Source organism: Anopheles moucheti, chromosome 2, assembly GCF_943734755.1.
Source record: "Anopheles moucheti chromosome 2, idAnoMoucSN_F20_07, whole genome shotgun sequence".
NCBI lineage: Eukaryota > Metazoa > Arthropoda > Insecta > Diptera > Culicidae > Anopheles > Anopheles moucheti.
The window spans coordinates 61,294,850-61,312,551 of NC_069140.1; the positions used below are offsets into that span (position 1 = coordinate 61,294,850).

The following is a 17,702-nucleotide window of genomic DNA, read 5'->3' on the forward strand; positions in this document are numbered from 1 at the left end:
AGGCACTGTTATCAACCTACAAAAAATGGAAACATTCATGTTAAGTTAGAACTTTTTCGTCTTTATTGCCTGGATGGTGTAACAAGTCGTGTGCATTTATTTGGCAATTATTATTATTAAAACCATGCAGCTAAATTTACTTTCACTCTACTTCGCGTAGTATGATACATTAAGGACAGTTTTTTCAAATATCTTACATTAATTAGGTGTTATACTCCCGACTCATTAACTTCGACCTTGACCATGCTACCAGTAACCTTTTGTAGGGATCATTTATGTCCTTCGGCAAAGACTATGCCGCTATCCAAAAATTCAAAACCCATCAGCGCCGTTAAAGTTGCGTACAATGCACGGGCCATCTAATTTCCAATTTGTCATGGTTCATTTTTAATGGAGTTCATTATTTTTGTACAACGAACGTAAGCATGCATTAAAGCTGATGCTAACGGTAAGTTTTGTTTCGAAATAAGTACATCAACCACACACATTTCGCAGTGTTTTTTTATTCATCCTTCGATACATTTGTCTAAAGAAAAATCAAATTTTAAGCATATTGTCCTAAAAATGGATACCTTTTTTCGAATTTGTAAAATAATAACATAACCGCTATCTATAATTAAAATTCACTGATAGCGCATGCCTACGGCATGGCTTGAAATACAATATTTCAAAAATAACCAACTAGCGTGATGCGTAACACATTCAAATATGTGCATTGGTCAAAAGTATTGTTTTTCGCTAATATTATTTATAAATATTGTATCACTAAAAATGTTTACTGAAGTAGGTCGGTATACCATCATACACGAAAGGAATTATCAATGTATTTTGTTTACCCAAAACGACCAGGCGGTTTTATTAACGAAAAGATTTTTAAATTACGTAATTCATATCAATTGATTTTATATAAAATACATTTCCATCCAAACGAAACATAATCCGATGCTGCGCTCTGTTTGTGAGTGATTTCTGCCTTTTCTGACTCTGCTACTATCGACTGCAAGTGCGTTTGATGCATATGCTAATCCATTTATTCAGTATACAACACTACGACTAGCCCTAAAATGGTTTTACTAAAGTGTTGAATGTGTAACCCACTCGCTTGTTGTATTATTATTACGACTTTTAAGCATACAATCTATGGATTAGATGGTCAGCAGTAATAATGTGAGATAGAAGCACACGACAAATCTTCAACTGTTGAAATTATTGGAACAAACTCGATCTTATTTATAAATATAGGCGCTTGGTAACATGAGTCAAAACGTGTTAGCTGAACATTTCGTAATCTCTTTAACCATAGCGTAACATTATTAGCATACGCCTTCAGTTTTTAGTTACCATCAAATAAAAGATGCCAATTTTTGCCAACGATTTGGTGAGCTAGTTTTCTTTTTTTTTTTGCTAACACTCCTGCGCAACAGTCTTTCCTACGTATTCAAATTTTGGATGCAAGCTTTCACCGCTTGGCGACAATCAAGCGATATCATCGTTCAAGAAGACGTTTTATCTAAATAACCTTTTCTGTACGATTTCTCTATATCCATTCACATTTAGCTAATCAGGTTTGGCAATATAAACTAACAGCACCGACTGTTAGATCGGAATAGATATGTTGCTTATATACGTTTTTCGGTGTACCTAGTTACTTTCAATCTGAAACATACTTTTGTTTTTGTACATAACATTCTTTTCTGGTTTTTACTTTGTTTTGACCTAGACTTGCATTGTTGCATGTGAAGGAGAGTACGACTCGCCAAATCTTTTACTGCTTGATGATCCGTAATGAAAGATTTGTCTAGCCAATAAAGCTACGAACTGCTCTTATAAGAATATGACAAGAGGATCGTAAAACAGATCATAAGTCTATTTTTTCAGTCAGGTTATCTTTTTTTACATTGTATAATTCCAAGTGCAATAAATGATTTCATGTAAGCTGTACCTTTTGTAACTCATATGCAAGAGTCTTATTGCCTTCATCAAGCATGTTTTGTTTTCTAACGCACAGAACAACATGCGTTACTGTAGGAAATACAGTGTTCGTATTGTTGTTACTATGAGCAAGGTTACGTCAACAACAAAAATAAAAAAGCCACTGTCACCTAATGATCTGAACTAGGATAACATTTTACCGATCCGAAACGTACGAATCACGCACATGACTCATAATCGCCGGTTTTATGCAACCGTCACAATTATATTACGCTGTCATTCGCAGCAAAACTAAATAAAACACACGCACACTGGTACATGCAAAGAAGGAGATACCGCAGCAGCCAGCAACTCGAACCGCGCTGTAGATCACGTTATTAAGGAGCATTAATAAGCTTGTTAAACTGAATGCAGAAAAAACACAAAATGGTCCAGAAATAGGTTCAACTTGACTATTACACTCTCACTCTTTACCAACGCTCGAAAATACACAAAAACAGGTTCAGTATCTGTTTAAAAAAAGTGAATGTCCACTGCACTCGGACGTGATTATTGTAACCTTTGCATTTCAGTCAATTGGCCTGATTTGAAGAAGAAAAAGGGAAAATTAAACACGAATAGTGTGCAACCGTTTCATGACGCATGATTGGTTCGAAAGTATACACTTATGCAGTATCGTTTAGGTATAGCATTAATGCTTCAATATGTTGCTTGTTACTTCACTTTCATTCAGGAGACAAACCTCTCTATAAGGGCAGCTGAAACATGATGAAACAGGTGCATTTGTACGGAATGTGTTCTTGTACAAGGTTTCGTTCTTTCCAGACGATTACATTTAGTTATGCAACTTGTACATACAACAGTCGCTCACAATTAATTAATGGACAACTTACCGAAAACAATAAATTGTTGCAAAAGTAATGTCACTTCGTTGTAAATCCTTACCACCTTTAACGCCACCGTCGCTGCTACCGTCGATAACAATCTTGTGCAAAGGATTCGGTAGGGTTTCTTTCACACGTTCACACGCAGGCCAGACAAACCAGCCAAACCTTTCACCGGATGTAATACTAGGTCACCGAAACAGTTAAAACAAAACAAAAATGGAATAAGTATGCTCTTGTCTATTACCTATGGTATTGAAAATAAATAAAACAATAGACAAGCGACACTAATTCTTTTTTGCGTTAATGACAGCACTGTAGTATTATTTGTTTCGTATTTACAACTACGAGGTAAAAAGAATACCTTCTTTGAATTCAACCACACACACGCACAGAACAAGTTGCTAATCAATAATCACTTTCTCGTTATTGTAATATCAATTGATTCGATTCGATTGATTGCACGTGGTCGGGATTCGATTTAAATACACGATCACCAAATCCCATCGACACTCGAATCAATCATAAATCTGGCTCCTTGGTTGCTTCAGCAGTTTTTGCACAAAACGTGCAAAACGCTTCTTTAACTCAACTCAATCGTAATCGATTCTTTACACTACACTTTATGCTTCCATTTCCCGGTTTGTAGAATACCTACATCGTCGTACTGCTGTATGCACCTATGCTGTAAAATTACGAACACCATGATATACACATTTGCTTCGATTTTCAACAAATTTTCAACACCATTTCACCACACTGACACAGTTTCAAAGATTGCACTTGTTTGCTTTACTTATCGGAAAATACCTGACTCATGTCCTCACGCCGCAATGGCTTGAATTAAAATCAACGATCGTTCACGAAAACGGCCTAAACTTACTCAGGTCCGACTAAACCCAGTCCCGAGTCCCCTCCACTGTATATGGTTGGAATGGTTAATATGGTTGTTTCTCCCTTCTACTTGCCACGGGGTGTTGATATTTTGAGCGAGTTGCTGATCTCGTCGTAGCTACTCTCTCTTGAATCAAATTTTGGGGTTTCTTTTCTTTTTTTGCCATGAACGTTACCGATTTTTAAATTAAGTTTTTTTGTTTGCTGGTTGATTACATTTTTCGAAAGCACTAAAAGCACAGATGTCAAACTTATATACCGTACAGCCACGATCGCTCGAAACCTAATATGATCTATTTGAAACAAAAACAAAACGCAGCAAAATTCGTCTTCCACTGCTTACTGTTTAGTGCATTAAACTAACTATTAACTGTTAAATTGATTGCAATAGTCTTTATAACAATATTAGCTTCATTACCCACAAATAACCCAAATAAGGTATCCCATTAAATCCGCAGTGATCCCAGATAACTGAAGCAGCATGTAAATTTAATGTAACAATGCTCTCGTCGTGAATATATGTGTAACACGAGAAAATGTTTTCGTTCTCACACAGTACAAAACCGATCAGAAAGAAGCACGCATATAAACCGATCAAGTACAAAACGGTAATTTATTTTATATCTTATGGTTGCATGTTTCGCGGAGTGATACTTTCCGGAACAAGGTTTTTTTAGTAACACTAATAACTGCCCAGAACCAACGTACGCGTAACGGTAAACTAGTACCCCAGAAACCTACAATCACATCCATACTACTAGCCGCACAACATCATAGTTCAAAGTCATCAACAACATAACGCGCCGTTCTTCATTTTACGGTCCACCGCGCAATGCAGCTTAGTCTTAAAGGCACTTTTGGAGCATTAATTACGTCCTTTAACCATTTATGATTTTATAAGTATGTGTGCCTTACATTGCATAATTAATGTAATGCTTCGTACAATAATGAAAGCAATTTTGCACTGTATCCAAATGCTGCACCAAGAGCGGCGTTGGTTTGCTTTACCCATTTCATTTTTAGAGAATGCGAGCTACAGGAATAATCGTTTAATGCGTAAATTCGTTATATTTCCAAAACCAAATCCTTATGATATGCGTTTCAAATTAGTGCTCAACACATATGTGTATTGGCCTCTCGTACGACCGTTAATCTACCGTTTCACAATTCTTACTTTTGCAGTTCCATCACATGGCGTAAATTTTTATTTTCTGCATTTGTAAGACTTGATTTATATTAATAGTATAGAAAAAAAAAGCCAAATCAAAATTATAGATGAAGCAGATTTACATTTGAGGATGTGTTTAACTGCACCATTTCTCCCCGCAACCTGTGCCTTCAAGATGATTCGGTGAATGGTTTTTATAATACAGCTCAGTATTATATTATGTGCAATTGATTCATTTGACCATAGAACAACAATGAACGATTTTTTTCAGCAGAGATCATGTCAGATGTGACCTGACTCATTTCATTTACGTACGATTATTACTCAGTAGTAGCGGATCAGCTACGGATTTGCGCCGGATCCGGGATATTAATGTGTTGCAAATAACGGGATCGTGAATTATCGAACATGTTTGCACACTTTTTTCCAGCTGGTGGATTCGACGTAAATGCAAAACCAAACTCGTTTCCAACAGATAATATGAGCTACAAAGGTTGCATTTGTAGCAGACACGAATTTGCTGATCCGGAGCACTATTTGCAGGCCCTGTCGCAATGTTTGTAGACTGTACCGTGCTGTTACCACGTAGCAGAATATCACGCATGTATTCTGTATGATTACTACGAATGCTGCTGTTTGGTGCTAAGCTGCTTTGTTGAGTAGACATGGCAATTGTAAAAGGTCTTTGACCGATAGTTGATGTGTTGACTGTTCTTGATACGAGGTTGGTACCATAATTGCTTCCACAGTGGGAACTGTTTGCGATCGATTGGGTTCCATTATTATTTTGCGAAGTTGGAACGGATGACTGTTGGATTGTTCCAAAATTGTCAGGCGGCGGATATCGACTCATGGTATTACAGTTAGAGTTATTGAACGGCATCGTGGGGTTAGGAACTGTCTGCACTCTATGACCTTGTGGAAGTACTGGCAAACGTGGATATGGGACCAAAGCTGGGATGTCCTGTAGCGGTTCAATGGCGCGGATGAATTGATTATTATTAAGCATTGCAAATTGTGCTTTTTCCGCAGGTTCATCAAATAAGTTCGACGATACTCGAATAAAGGTGCTGTGACGACGTTTTTTTATGGCACCGGGAGAAGTTGCATTGTTCATGCTGTTTCTGCTTTCGTCTAGTTGGCTGACTGCGGCCAGAGCGCAAGAAGCAGTTTGTGTGTCAGTTATCGATGCTAGTTGCTGCCCTGCTGTCGTCGGAGCGTTGGTGCTTGTTGCTGGTAGATTTACCATCGATGCGCCGCCAACATATTGAGATTCATTGGGACGTGTTGTGGCAGAAAAGTTTGTCAAAAGCGTAGCTAACTGCTGTCCTTGTGCCGTCGAAGTGTTGCTGCTAGGTTCTGCTTGATTCACCGTCGATGCGGTGTTAAGAATGCGAGATTCAGTAGGAAGTGTTGCGGGGGATATGTTTGCCATAGGTATCGAAGTGCATAGCCCACCTTGCAATGACACATTAGGTAGCGTATTATTGACCCCCTGCGAAAACGCTCTCTGTCTACCTAGTGTTCCGGTAAACTCCAATGGCACCAATGAGTTTTCCACCGCTTTCATTTGCAAGGACTGTGATTGTTGATTCGATTCGGGTGGCGCTGTTCGTTCTATCAAATATGCGGGAATATTTTGTTCAACAGTTGATACAGTATCAAGCACCTGTGAAACTGTAACGTTAGCAGCAGACTGATTAGGAATAATGCTATCCGGATTTTTATGCAGGGCACTAATGTTGGTTCGTTTCGCGTTGTTTTCTGAACCGAGCTGCTGTGCGGCATTTTTAGAGGTTTTCTTGGTCCCAATATGTATTTTAACTTTATCCTTTGCCTTTTTTGTGGGCTGCGTCTGATTAGTAGCATTTTGTCTTTTAGTAGAATCAGGCGGATTGTTTTTCGAGGAAGATTGTTTTTCTAAACCGCCAGCCGTGGGCTTTGTTGCAGCGCGATGATCGTGTTTAATTGCTGGCCCCGATTTTGGATTTATCTGGCTATGGTATTTTTGCGACCCACGGGACTTCTGTTTACTAGATATCTCTTTCGAAGACAACTGTGAGGCAGTATCTTTATCTTTAATCTTTACGGACCTATTTTTATTCTTCTTTGTTTTATCTGTCTCTGAGTTTGCGTTTAAAGACAGTTCAATTTGCATACCACCATCGGTTACGCCATTGTTCAATGTAGTTTGGTGAACTGATGGAGAAGATTCTGTTTTGTTATTGTGGGATTTACGCGATCCATACGATGACTTCGTCACTGAGATTTTTGAATCACTAACAGGCTGAATATCTGATGGTGTTGATTGAATACATTCAACCGTTTGTGCCTTACTTAACGGAGCTGACAGCGATGTACTTGGTGCTGCTGCATCATTCTTTTGGAAGCGCTGCTGGTTGTTAAGAATGTTCTGTTTATGTTTTAGGTACTGCATCATTTGTTGTTCGAGCGTCAGTGTCTCTTGAAGGCACGGCAAACAAATATTGGTGGTGCAGCTGTCTCGATTGGTAACCTGGAAATTGAAAAAATAAGCAACACAAGCAGCCTTTTGTTATAACACGCTGTAATCAACGCAAACTAGGAATTCTTATATGCTTCACAAACTAACAAGGCGGTGCCTACCTGTATATTGAACACCTTCAGCAGTTTTTCTTCTAATGCTTTTATCGAATAGATGTCCAACAGTTGGTTAACAGAGCCATCGTGTAAACACAGTCGGCAACAAAACGTATAAAGTTTTTTCGGCATGTTGATGAAATATTTTGGCTAACAAAATATCCAACTGCCGCCAAGCCCGAAGCACGGCACTGTTTGACAATCATTGCTATTTCTATTGCCTGTCCAAGCAACCAGAGGAGACCGTGCCATGACGAGCAAAATGACAAATGAAATATTTCACATTTGACGTGCTAGCGTAGATGTAACTTCGTACCCAAAGTGGATATAAACGAGGTGTATTCATGTGAATTGTCGGTGTGTGTATGCTTTGCAGATAAATGTTTGCATTCGCGTTACTTGTAATACCGGTGAAGTGCGTGCTTAAATTGATTTGAGGAAATAAAAATTATAATCAAGATGTGCAATTTGATGGTTCTACACATAATGTAATGGATAAGGTTCTTCTTGGCGTAACAATCTAGGCGGTAAGAAGTATGCAAAGCACGTCTAGCAGTCTAGTTGTCATATCTTTAAACATTGGCAAGGGTAACGCATTTGCCCGAACTGTTGATACGGTACTACGGTTAAAGTTTCTACCCTAATACGCAGTGGTAGAACAGCTCTTGCCACCAACCTGAGATAGCATTGGTGCACATCCTGGCTGCGGGGAATAGTTTAAAATTGCGTACTTATGCTGCTGAGTATTTCGCTACTGTAATATCTCGATTGCTACTGTCATATCTAACGTGCTCAGTCGAGGGATTGGACAATACGAAACATTTCGCATGTCCACCCCATCCCATTGCAATCATTCTGGTATTATGGTCCGTAGAAGCATGAATACGGTGAACAGTTGCCGTAGATGCTAGAATTAGGTGAACTAGTATTTTCCCAACAAAGATGATAGTTTCTTCTTCAATTGATTGAGACCAACACAATTGTAGGCATAAACTAAGAGGTGTGTACAATTTGAATATCGTTTACGCCTAAAGTTAGGCATTCTAATCACTACCCAGGACACATCTATCAAAAATTCGACCATGTATAGTGACATCTAGTGTTCGATTTCATACAAACACACCTTTGTATTTTGTAGTTTTATCAACCGTGGATCCGTATGAATGCATCACTTCAGCGTCAACAATTGTAAGGTTTTGTATATTCAAACGTTTTTAAACGTATTTAAACGTTTGCATCTTTACCATTTTCAAACTTTCACTAAATTCGACCGTATAGCTTTGGTTTAAGTTTACAGTTGAAATAAAAACACTTACATACAAATTTGATTCTTACCTGCACATAATTCTCTTTAGAATTTAGTTGGATAAGAAGTTCTGCAACACTAGCAAGTTCAAAAGTCGTCCATCTTTGAGAAATTTATCATTTAATTTTTAAGGTTGTTAACTTTCTTTGCGTGCACCTATGTTATCAAGGATCACCTGGCGTAATGATTTACAGATCATATACGCACACGCACACAATCGACTAAACCATTTGAAATTAGAATACAGAAATAGCGCAGTTTTATCCACACAAAAAGGAAAACACGATCGACAGTGTAGTACATAATTCAGAATTTATTATATCTTCTCGTATGCTCTTGTCATTAACATTCATGTTTAATGTCTGACCGGTGCAAATGTTATGCCAGTCCATGCCATTGATAGCGTTAATGTGTTGGGTGCTTTCCGATGCTAATTTATCGTACAAATTATCATGCAAAACCATCCAATACAATACTAAACTTCAGCAGTGGTTGATAGTGATAAAATCTTAGAAACATTCACAAGATCCTTTGGTAGTCTTTCCTTTTCCTCTACCCTGACCGCTTTAGAAACGGAACGCATTCAATGTTATTTTATAAGAACATCTAGCTATTCTTTACATGCGTTTGTTTACTTTAGGGTTTCAATGTTATTTTCTTCACTGGCGTTTTACCAAAACGATCCTTCTTTCCAAATTTCTAACATCATGTATCTTTCATGAAATATTCGTTGCAGTCCATCTTGAATAAGCATTCATTTTACAAGAATTTATGGGAAATTAATAACTGCTTTGTTTTTTACGTAAGGGGATTCCGTTCTTTACATGACTTATTTGATAATAACAACAGCAAATAAAGGAAGCTAGCCACTGCTATTTTCATATTCGTTATCAATGCAGAGAAGGCTGCTTGCATACCTGCGATTTAATAATATTCATTGAGAGTGATAAGGAAACGTGTTTCGCTACACAGAAATACTAATAATAGTCAATCATTGTTTCAACCAATTTGACATGGCCAACTCACATAGGCAGTATTTTTGTTTGCTCAATTTTTCTCATTTCGGGAACATTTATATACCAGAGTTAAGTAATGATGACCATGCCGTGTATTTAGTGGATCTTTGTTTAACGAACAAATCGAAGATAAACTCAGTGTGCATAGCTTGTGTCTATTGACAACATAGAAAAACATCCTTTCTTTCTTATTCCCACGAATGTTACAAATTTCGTCAACACGTCCGAACGATTTAAAGAGCAATGTAAGCACAGTTCAGCATGGATGAGTTATTGTGTTATGAATGCTATCTCATTTAAATTATTTTACTATCCTGGGCTGTACTAATCTGTACTAATCTGTAAATTTGTAAATCCATCTTCTGTATGTGACATGCTTATTATAAAATTGTTCAAATTAAACTATGGTGCATTTTTGTGATCATAGCATGTTCTAACTATTTCTTCGGAATAAATTAAAAGACTAAACCCAATCTCTTATCGCCATGTCAATTGTAACAAAGATGCTAATGATCGTGAGGAAGTGTATGAAGGATATATGAATTTCTGAACAGAAATAAGGGATGTTAATATTAGGCTAGCGTTTTGAATGTGCTACGAGCTGTTAATAAGGGCTGCTCTGCTGCTGCTGTAAACTAAACTCTGTATGAAACAAAAAGAACAATCTATTCCACATCCATGGAATCCTCTGTCGTTTGCTTCTGTGTGTTAGAATCTTGATTATCACCCCCTGTAGTTTTTTGTTGCGAATCTTGGCCTGCACTATTGTTACCCGTTCCCGCTGAACTATTTTGTTGATTCTGGTCTGCTGGTGGAGTCTGAGGCTTCGGTTTTGGTCTGTTCAAAACTGAATTCGTGCATGTCGTTAGCGTTTGCGTTTCATGACGAATATCTGCAAGCTTGATCGGTGGATCTTCAGTTTTCCTTACGATGACCAACTTCGACCGAGCCTCTTCGTACCATTTCTGTGCCTTTTGTGCAGCCTCGGTAATGTTAATCATTTCTGTTTCCGTAAGATGTTCATATCTAGGGTCTTTCGCCCGAAATTGTTCCACTGCTTTCAAAGTTTGCTGAACAGCATGCCCAAGTTCTATAAATGCCTGTTCCTGGCCGCTATACTCTTCGCAACGGTTTCGAACCGGCTCAATCTTAGCACGCATTTTTTCTAATCGCGCTTTGTATACTCCCTTTTCGCAAGATTCACCTTCTTCGTACAGCCAATTCTCAGTTTCTTCCAGTTCGCGACAAATTTCGGCAGCATCTTGAGGATCGATGTAAGCATGCAAGGTGCCATCTTCTTGAACTTTTTCACGTACTTCATATACTTGTTCCTCCAGTGCATTTCGGGCATCAATGCGCTCTTTCTCTTGACGATCGTTTGCAATCATTTTCATCTGGAACACGAAGATTAACAGTATTATGAAAATATATCATGTTCGAAATGTCCACAGTATGTCCATGTCCATTTCAAAAATAGTATCCAGGAAAACGTGAACACGTATAGCAAATATCATTATGTATAAGCAGAAATACGCACCTCTTCTTCGAAGAATTTAGACAAATCGGCATGAACAAATCCATGCGTTTTTGAATCAATCGTCAATTCCACTTGTTTAGTCGTTACTTTTTTCTTCTTGTCCTGTAAATATAGATAATTTTTATTCAAACCAATTAAAATTCAAAGCAATAAAATTGTCATAACCACATTTAAGATAAAAAAACAAAACATTGAATCGTGTTATACATTATGAACTGCTAATGATCATATCAAGCGTATTAAGTAAAGCACATCATGAATAACACTAAAATGCATTTTAATTCTTCATTTATACTGTCCACAATGATTTAACCCTGTGTCGGAATGGATATGAAGCTAAATTTGTTTGTACTTTGTAACAAAAACAAATATCTTTATGATAGGTTTCCTTTTACTTGTAGATTCTGCTTGTTTCTGTACGTTAATAGTGCAATTAAGTGTGTGTTTCCGGCATGAAACGCAGATTTCATGTTATTTTTGACAACAAGTTTATATAGAAGCATATCAAGGTAGCACATACCGATGTGAACCATCTGGTGACACGTTGCGTCCAACCCTCTCCACTACTATCGTTGGGTTTAGAGTCCTTTTTAGGATGCTCATCATCGCTACCCTACAAGAACACGGTAAATTGCCAGGATCAAAACATAAGTTAGCCAAACAGAGGCAAAGAGAAAGAGAGAGAAAGACATACAGAATGAGAGAAGTCAGTTGGTTCAGAAGAATTTTTAAAATCTACAGTCTAGAAAACGAACGAAAAATTTGATATAACATCATGATTTTGCTAAAATCCAATACAAACACAATACTGTGTTTTAATGTTGTAAGTGACATTTAACCAGACAATAGCCAGTCCAATTTCAAGTTAGTCCATTCGATTTGCATTGTCCACGAGCAATATCAGCTCAATTTGACAATGTTTTATTGTTTAAACATATTCGCGAATATGAATAGAGGCAAAACGCATTTCATTACAGAAACACACACATACATACATATCAACAGCAAGAAGTATTGAACTATATGAAGCAGATAACAACAAAAAAAACAAAATTAAGTATTTTCCTTTGGGTTTTTAAAATTGAGAAAACGTTACTTTCTAATTTCCACTTCTAGTTGAGATAAATCCTTAATCCAAATAAAAAAATCAACTGTTGGAAACACGATCCGTGATACCCGATCGTTTAAAACTACGAAGTGACATATAATTTATGACACGAATGAGATACATTACAACTGCAAATTTTATTTCTAAAATCCACATATCATTACAGAGACTTACCTCTTGGATATCCATGGGTTCTCCAACCTTGCTAGATTCGTCACCCTGTGGTGATGCAGAATTTTGGGTTGCATCACCGCTTTTCGGTTGATCTCCATTGGTGGCTGGAGTTGGCGATGCCGGTTCTTCACTTTCTTTGCGCTCGTACATCGTTGCACTTAATATAGTAACGATTCCGTTATGATTAATCCGAACCTTTACTTTTACTTCCTGTGGCTCCCCATTCGTATCGGGCTTAATGCCTTTCAAATGGTATGAACCAATAAATACATCAGGATAGGGAGCACTGTTTGGTTCGTAATGCAAATTAATCGTCAACGGTTCTTTACGATGAACGGTTAACAATCGTGTAAACGGTGATGCATGATACTGGTCGAAGACCTTCATCTCATGAGCACCATCTGCATCCGTCCAGGAAATCAGCACCGGATAGGCCTGCACATCCGTGCAAGTGAAATCACGCACACGCATTGCAGGCGACATGATAGCACATTGCAAAGCCGCTCCACGGGACACAGCTTCATCCTGATTTAACGTAGTACTAGCAGACTTGCCAAAAATTTGTTCAATGAGCTGCTTGATAGCTGGAATGCGGCTGCTACCACCCACGATTTCAACCGAATGAATTTCCTCTGCCGTAAGCTTCGAATCCGCAAGCAGCTTACGCATCGTTGATTCTATTCGCCCGAACAAATGACTCGAAAGCTCTTCCATCTCCGAACGTTGCATTGATGAATGGACATCTATTTCGTTCATGAAGCATTCGATGTTTAATGGTAGCTTTGTGCTGTTGGCTGACATATTTTTCTTCAATTTTTCGACCTCCGCCATCAGGCGTAGAAAAGCTCTAAAAGTGAAAACATAGTTAGGAACGTGAAAGCTCTCAATTTACGATTCACAATAAAAAAAAACACATATACGTACCTCTTCTTGGATGAAGCATCTATCTTATACTTCGTTTGAAACTCCTTGTTAAAATGCGTTGCCAACACTAGATCGAAATCCCGGCCACCAACAGCATCTGAACAACTGGCCAACATTTTTAGCGAACCCTTATGAAACGCACATGCAGACACCTGTAAAGATGCATGGCCGCAATCGACGAATATAACGTTTCGTGGTTTTTCTTCCGACGCAGGTAAATCCTGTTTATAAAAGCCGTAACTTAAAGCCGTGGCCGTAGTTTCATTCATGAGTCGCAACACATTGAGGCCAGAAATGTTGGCCGCATCAAGAAGGGCGTGCCGTTGAGCATTAGTAAAGTACGACGGTACGGTGACGACACAGTCATTAATTTGTGTCTTTAGCTCTTTAAATGCGTCATCTTTAAGTTTGGTGAACAACATCGCCGTGATCTGCTCCGGAGTAAAAACATGCTCCTCGTCTAGGTAGTTCACTCGTATTCCGATACCACCGTCCGATAACGCCTCCGTCCGGTACGGAAGAGTACGAAGCTCATCCTGCACATAAGGATCGTTAAATTTTCGCCCAAGCAATCCCTTAAAGTTACCGATCGTGTTGTTCATGTTTGTTACTTGTTGGTTCTTGGCGGCAACACCAAGCACGCGGTTGCGTCCTACGAAAGCCACACAAGCTCTAAAAATATATGCAGAAATTGGAGTGCGGTTAAAGATTTTTGAATTACTACTAATATTAATGAGTTTATACATACATTATTTAGACATAATTTGAAGTTATAAAAATACATTAAAATGTGCAAAGAATATCAAATTAAACAAATATTTTTTTTAAACTCACAATGATACAATGCTTCAACGCACACACCTCGTTGTCGGTTAACCCAATAATCTTATTGTTTGTTATAATGTTCATCCAATTTAATGGAAACATAAGTAATCTGTGTAACACACCCATCTAACTTCTCTATTCAATACAAACTCCTCTCCCTCTTTGTCACGGCCAGTCATCAGCAAACAAAAATCAACTCCGCCAGCTACACAATAGCAAATCATTCATTGAAGAATGGTTATGATAGTTTAAATCGTAATACTATTAGTGTTCTAAGAGCAAAATCTAACAAATGTTGTATATCGTATAATAATATTGAAAGATGTTAGTTATGGATCCTAACATGATGGCTGCAAAGATCTACAGCAAACGAAATAACTTCACCCTACAATGTACAGATGTACATTCCAAAAACGGAACGTTTGCTCCAAAAACAGGAATGGTATGATGTCGGCAATGTGACATGAGGCGTATGTTTTTTTTGTTTTTGTATTGCGCGAATGGAGGCAACCAATGAGTCCGTCTCAGTCTTCCTCCATGAAACAACGGTACGAGGTCCACATTAGTGCGCTTATATATGTGAGATTTGTGAGTAATCGCAAGCGAAAATAACACACCACGTACACCTCCACTAAACCAATCTACACCTAATAAAAACGGCGTTTATTTATTTTTTTCAACGTCATTACAGGCTCTTACTAGAAGATGACCACCATAGGTTTTATAGGATACATTCAAAGCATGGAGGATGAAAGAAATAGGGCGCCAAAGGAAATGCTAATATTTTCGTTCCATCGAAGTGGGGCGGTTCAGACCAGAACGCAGACCGTATGTCATATAATGCAATACAAAACAACATTGCAACAGCTTCGACCAGCGATGTCAACCTCTTTTACCCTAAACTGGAGAGTGAAGCTCTATAACTCTATATATAACTCTAACACCGCTTGCTTTCATCAGGTAATCAGGTGTAGGTCTATCGGATTGTTAGAATGAAGTTTGCCAAATGGGATTTTATACATAAATCTATTCCCAATATTTGTTTTCAAACCTTTTACATTTCATTGTTAGATCATTTTAAAAAATAGGAATGTGCAAAAGGTGATCCGCACAACGTTTCTTATGCTTGGAATAATAAATTTCATAATCAATATCTACAGACGATATCATATGACAAACATCTACAGTACTGGCTGATGAAGTAACAGCATGAAATCAAGCTGTGTTAATAAATTTGTATTCAATTACTTAGCGAAACATATTATAAAATCTGCATCTGAGCTTTTGCACTCTCAATAATATGACTTAAAAACAAATTTCGAACCATGAAGCTAGCAGCATTCAATACGTTGGCTGACCTTGAAACAGTTGATGTATCCATTTAAGGTGTATCTCTTCGAATGATGGTACTTCGCTAACAAGCTGCTGATACTTACTTAGCAGCAGGATATTTTACAAACACGACGTTGTACACACATCGAAGCACAACCAATGCCAAAGATGACTCATTTAAAGTTAATATATATTTTTTCCTTTATAATATAATCACATATAAAAGCATGTGATAAATCATTCCGCAATAACAGAGACAGATTCAGCAAATCAATTTAATTTGAAGTTTCTTGAAAATCTCCTGTAAAAATATGGAACTTAAAATATAAAAACAAATATAATTCATGGTTAATAATTTTTAGACTGGACCTCACACAGCTTTGATAAACAAGCCTAATCACGTAAAGTAAGCGAAATGTCTCTCATGGAAACAGCCTTAGTTCCAAGAAAACATCAAAATTTAAGCATTAAAGTAAGAATAACTAGTTGACACAATAGGTGCAAGTAAAAATTCTCCCTAAAACACGTTGCTAGGCTAGTGAAATAGAATGTGTAGTGTGTTGTTCATGTTTCAAAATAAGTTTGCCTCTGTCCGTGGTACAATCTTGCCGGCGTGCGTACCATCGATTAATAATATAGTCTCGCTCTATACCTTCCTTGAGATGACCATGAATGCATTATAGGGAGGAATGTTGTCGTTAGAGAAAAACCATTTTTTGTTTACAATTAGCTAGTGCAGATCTTTTCTGTTCCAAATGTTCCAGTTACGACAAGAAATCGATAATAGTACGAGAACATTCTCGAACAGTTTGAGGTTATGTTGTGCTCGGCGCTTGGAACTGTCAAACTGTTCGAGAAACTATATTTTACCGAATGGAAAATTCAGGAACGTGTTATTTGTAAACCATTATGTCGGACCTTTACAAAATCGAGGCAAATCCAAGCCAAGACAGTAGAAACATGCTAAACTTTATATAATCCTCCATGCTACATCTGAAGCGTGTGCACGGTGTATAATGCAAGACACACACGTTCCCACATTCCACATGTACCAAGCGGTGCTCATTGCGTGGAAGTTCGAGGGTATGGAATATTTTTTCGCTCTTGCACATTATACCAATTTCCTACTTACGGTGTGGCTCGCAAACTGTAGTCATTTGCGATGGTTTCGATTCCTCCGGCCTTAGCGACAGCCACATAGCAGGATTCGTTTCCAAAGTCAATTCCAATCACTGACATTTTACAGCCTTGCTTGGTTCTTGTTGGTTAATTTTCCTGGAACGGTACCAGGCAGTTTTGGCCTCACAAGGAAATCGGTCACACACTTTCACACTGTTTTTTTACAGCTTTACAGAGAATACGTTCTCCGCTCAGAATCGTTAATTAGTTGCAAACTGAAAACAATGATTCCTCGATTAACTGCTATTTTCACTCTCGTTGCACACTTTGCTGCCTACTTCAATTCACTCGGAAAGCGATTTTGTCACAGTGAACTTGTTCGGGTACGCACACTTCGCCTTCCTTACTTTCATAGGTAAATGACAGACAAACCTCACACACACACATTCACACAAATCGAACGAACCGCGTTCCCTAGCGGCAAACTCAATCTCATTTTAACCCTCAATATTGCAAACCAAAATTAACTGTTATTATTGACAGCGGAACAAGAAAAACATTCCCAATTTCAATGATCAGCATCAATTTCAATCAATCGAAAATGTAAACAAATCGGTTCCCTGAAATAGTAAGAAAATCAGCTTAGATGAAAATAATTCCAGCATCTGAGAGCAAGGCAAGGTCGCCTTAGAGAACCCATGTATTGTACATGAAGCTTAAACAATTGTTTTGTACTGGCATTCTCCATAGTGGCATCCCAAGTAGTCAGATTTGCTTAAGCAGCCTATTTGGCAACGCTAAAGATCGATATTTAAATAGGTCGTTTGCAGTAGATAACCAGCCTTGAAGTTCCGCGAACTTGTA

General features: G+C 38.0%; 2 protein-coding genes across 5 annotated transcripts; both read right to left on the reverse strand.

Moving 5' to 3' along the window:
* Positions 1-4,322: 4,322 nt before the first annotated feature.
* On the reverse strand, positions 4,323-7,650 carry LOC128310790 (serine-rich adhesin for platelets-like). Its single transcript, XM_053047507.1, has 2 exons — positions 7,504-7,650; positions 4,323-7,393 (listed from the first exon to the last, which is right to left on the reverse strand). Exons 1-2 carry the CDS (start codon positions 7,627-7,629, stop codon positions 5,186-5,188), a joined length of 2,334 nt encoding a protein of 777 aa, XP_052903467.1. The 5' UTR covers positions 7,630-7,650; the 3' UTR covers positions 4,323-5,185.
* Positions 7,651-9,960: 2,310 nt separating this feature from the next.
* On the reverse strand, positions 9,961-17,206 carry LOC128304643 (heat shock 70 kDa protein 4). 4 transcript variants are annotated; one of them, XM_053041855.1, is made up of 6 exons: positions 16,852-17,206; positions 13,563-14,234; positions 12,639-13,485; positions 11,877-11,969; positions 11,357-11,458; positions 9,961-11,213 (listed from the first exon to the last, which is right to left on the reverse strand). In XM_053041855.1, exons 1-6 carry the CDS (start codon positions 16,956-16,958, stop codon positions 10,485-10,487), a joined length of 2,550 nt encoding a protein of 849 aa, XP_052897815.1. In that variant the 5' UTR covers positions 16,959-17,206; the 3' UTR covers positions 9,961-10,484. The 4 variants fall into 4 exon arrangements, with proteins under 4 accessions (XP_052897815.1, XP_052897829.1, XP_052897835.1 ...); XM_053041869.1 differs by lacking the exon at positions 11,877-11,969 and adding an exon at positions 12,453-12,455; XM_053041875.1 differs by lacking the exon at positions 11,877-11,969 and having other exon boundaries at positions 12,666-13,485.
* Between the last annotated feature and the right edge of the window lie 496 nt (positions 17,207-17,702).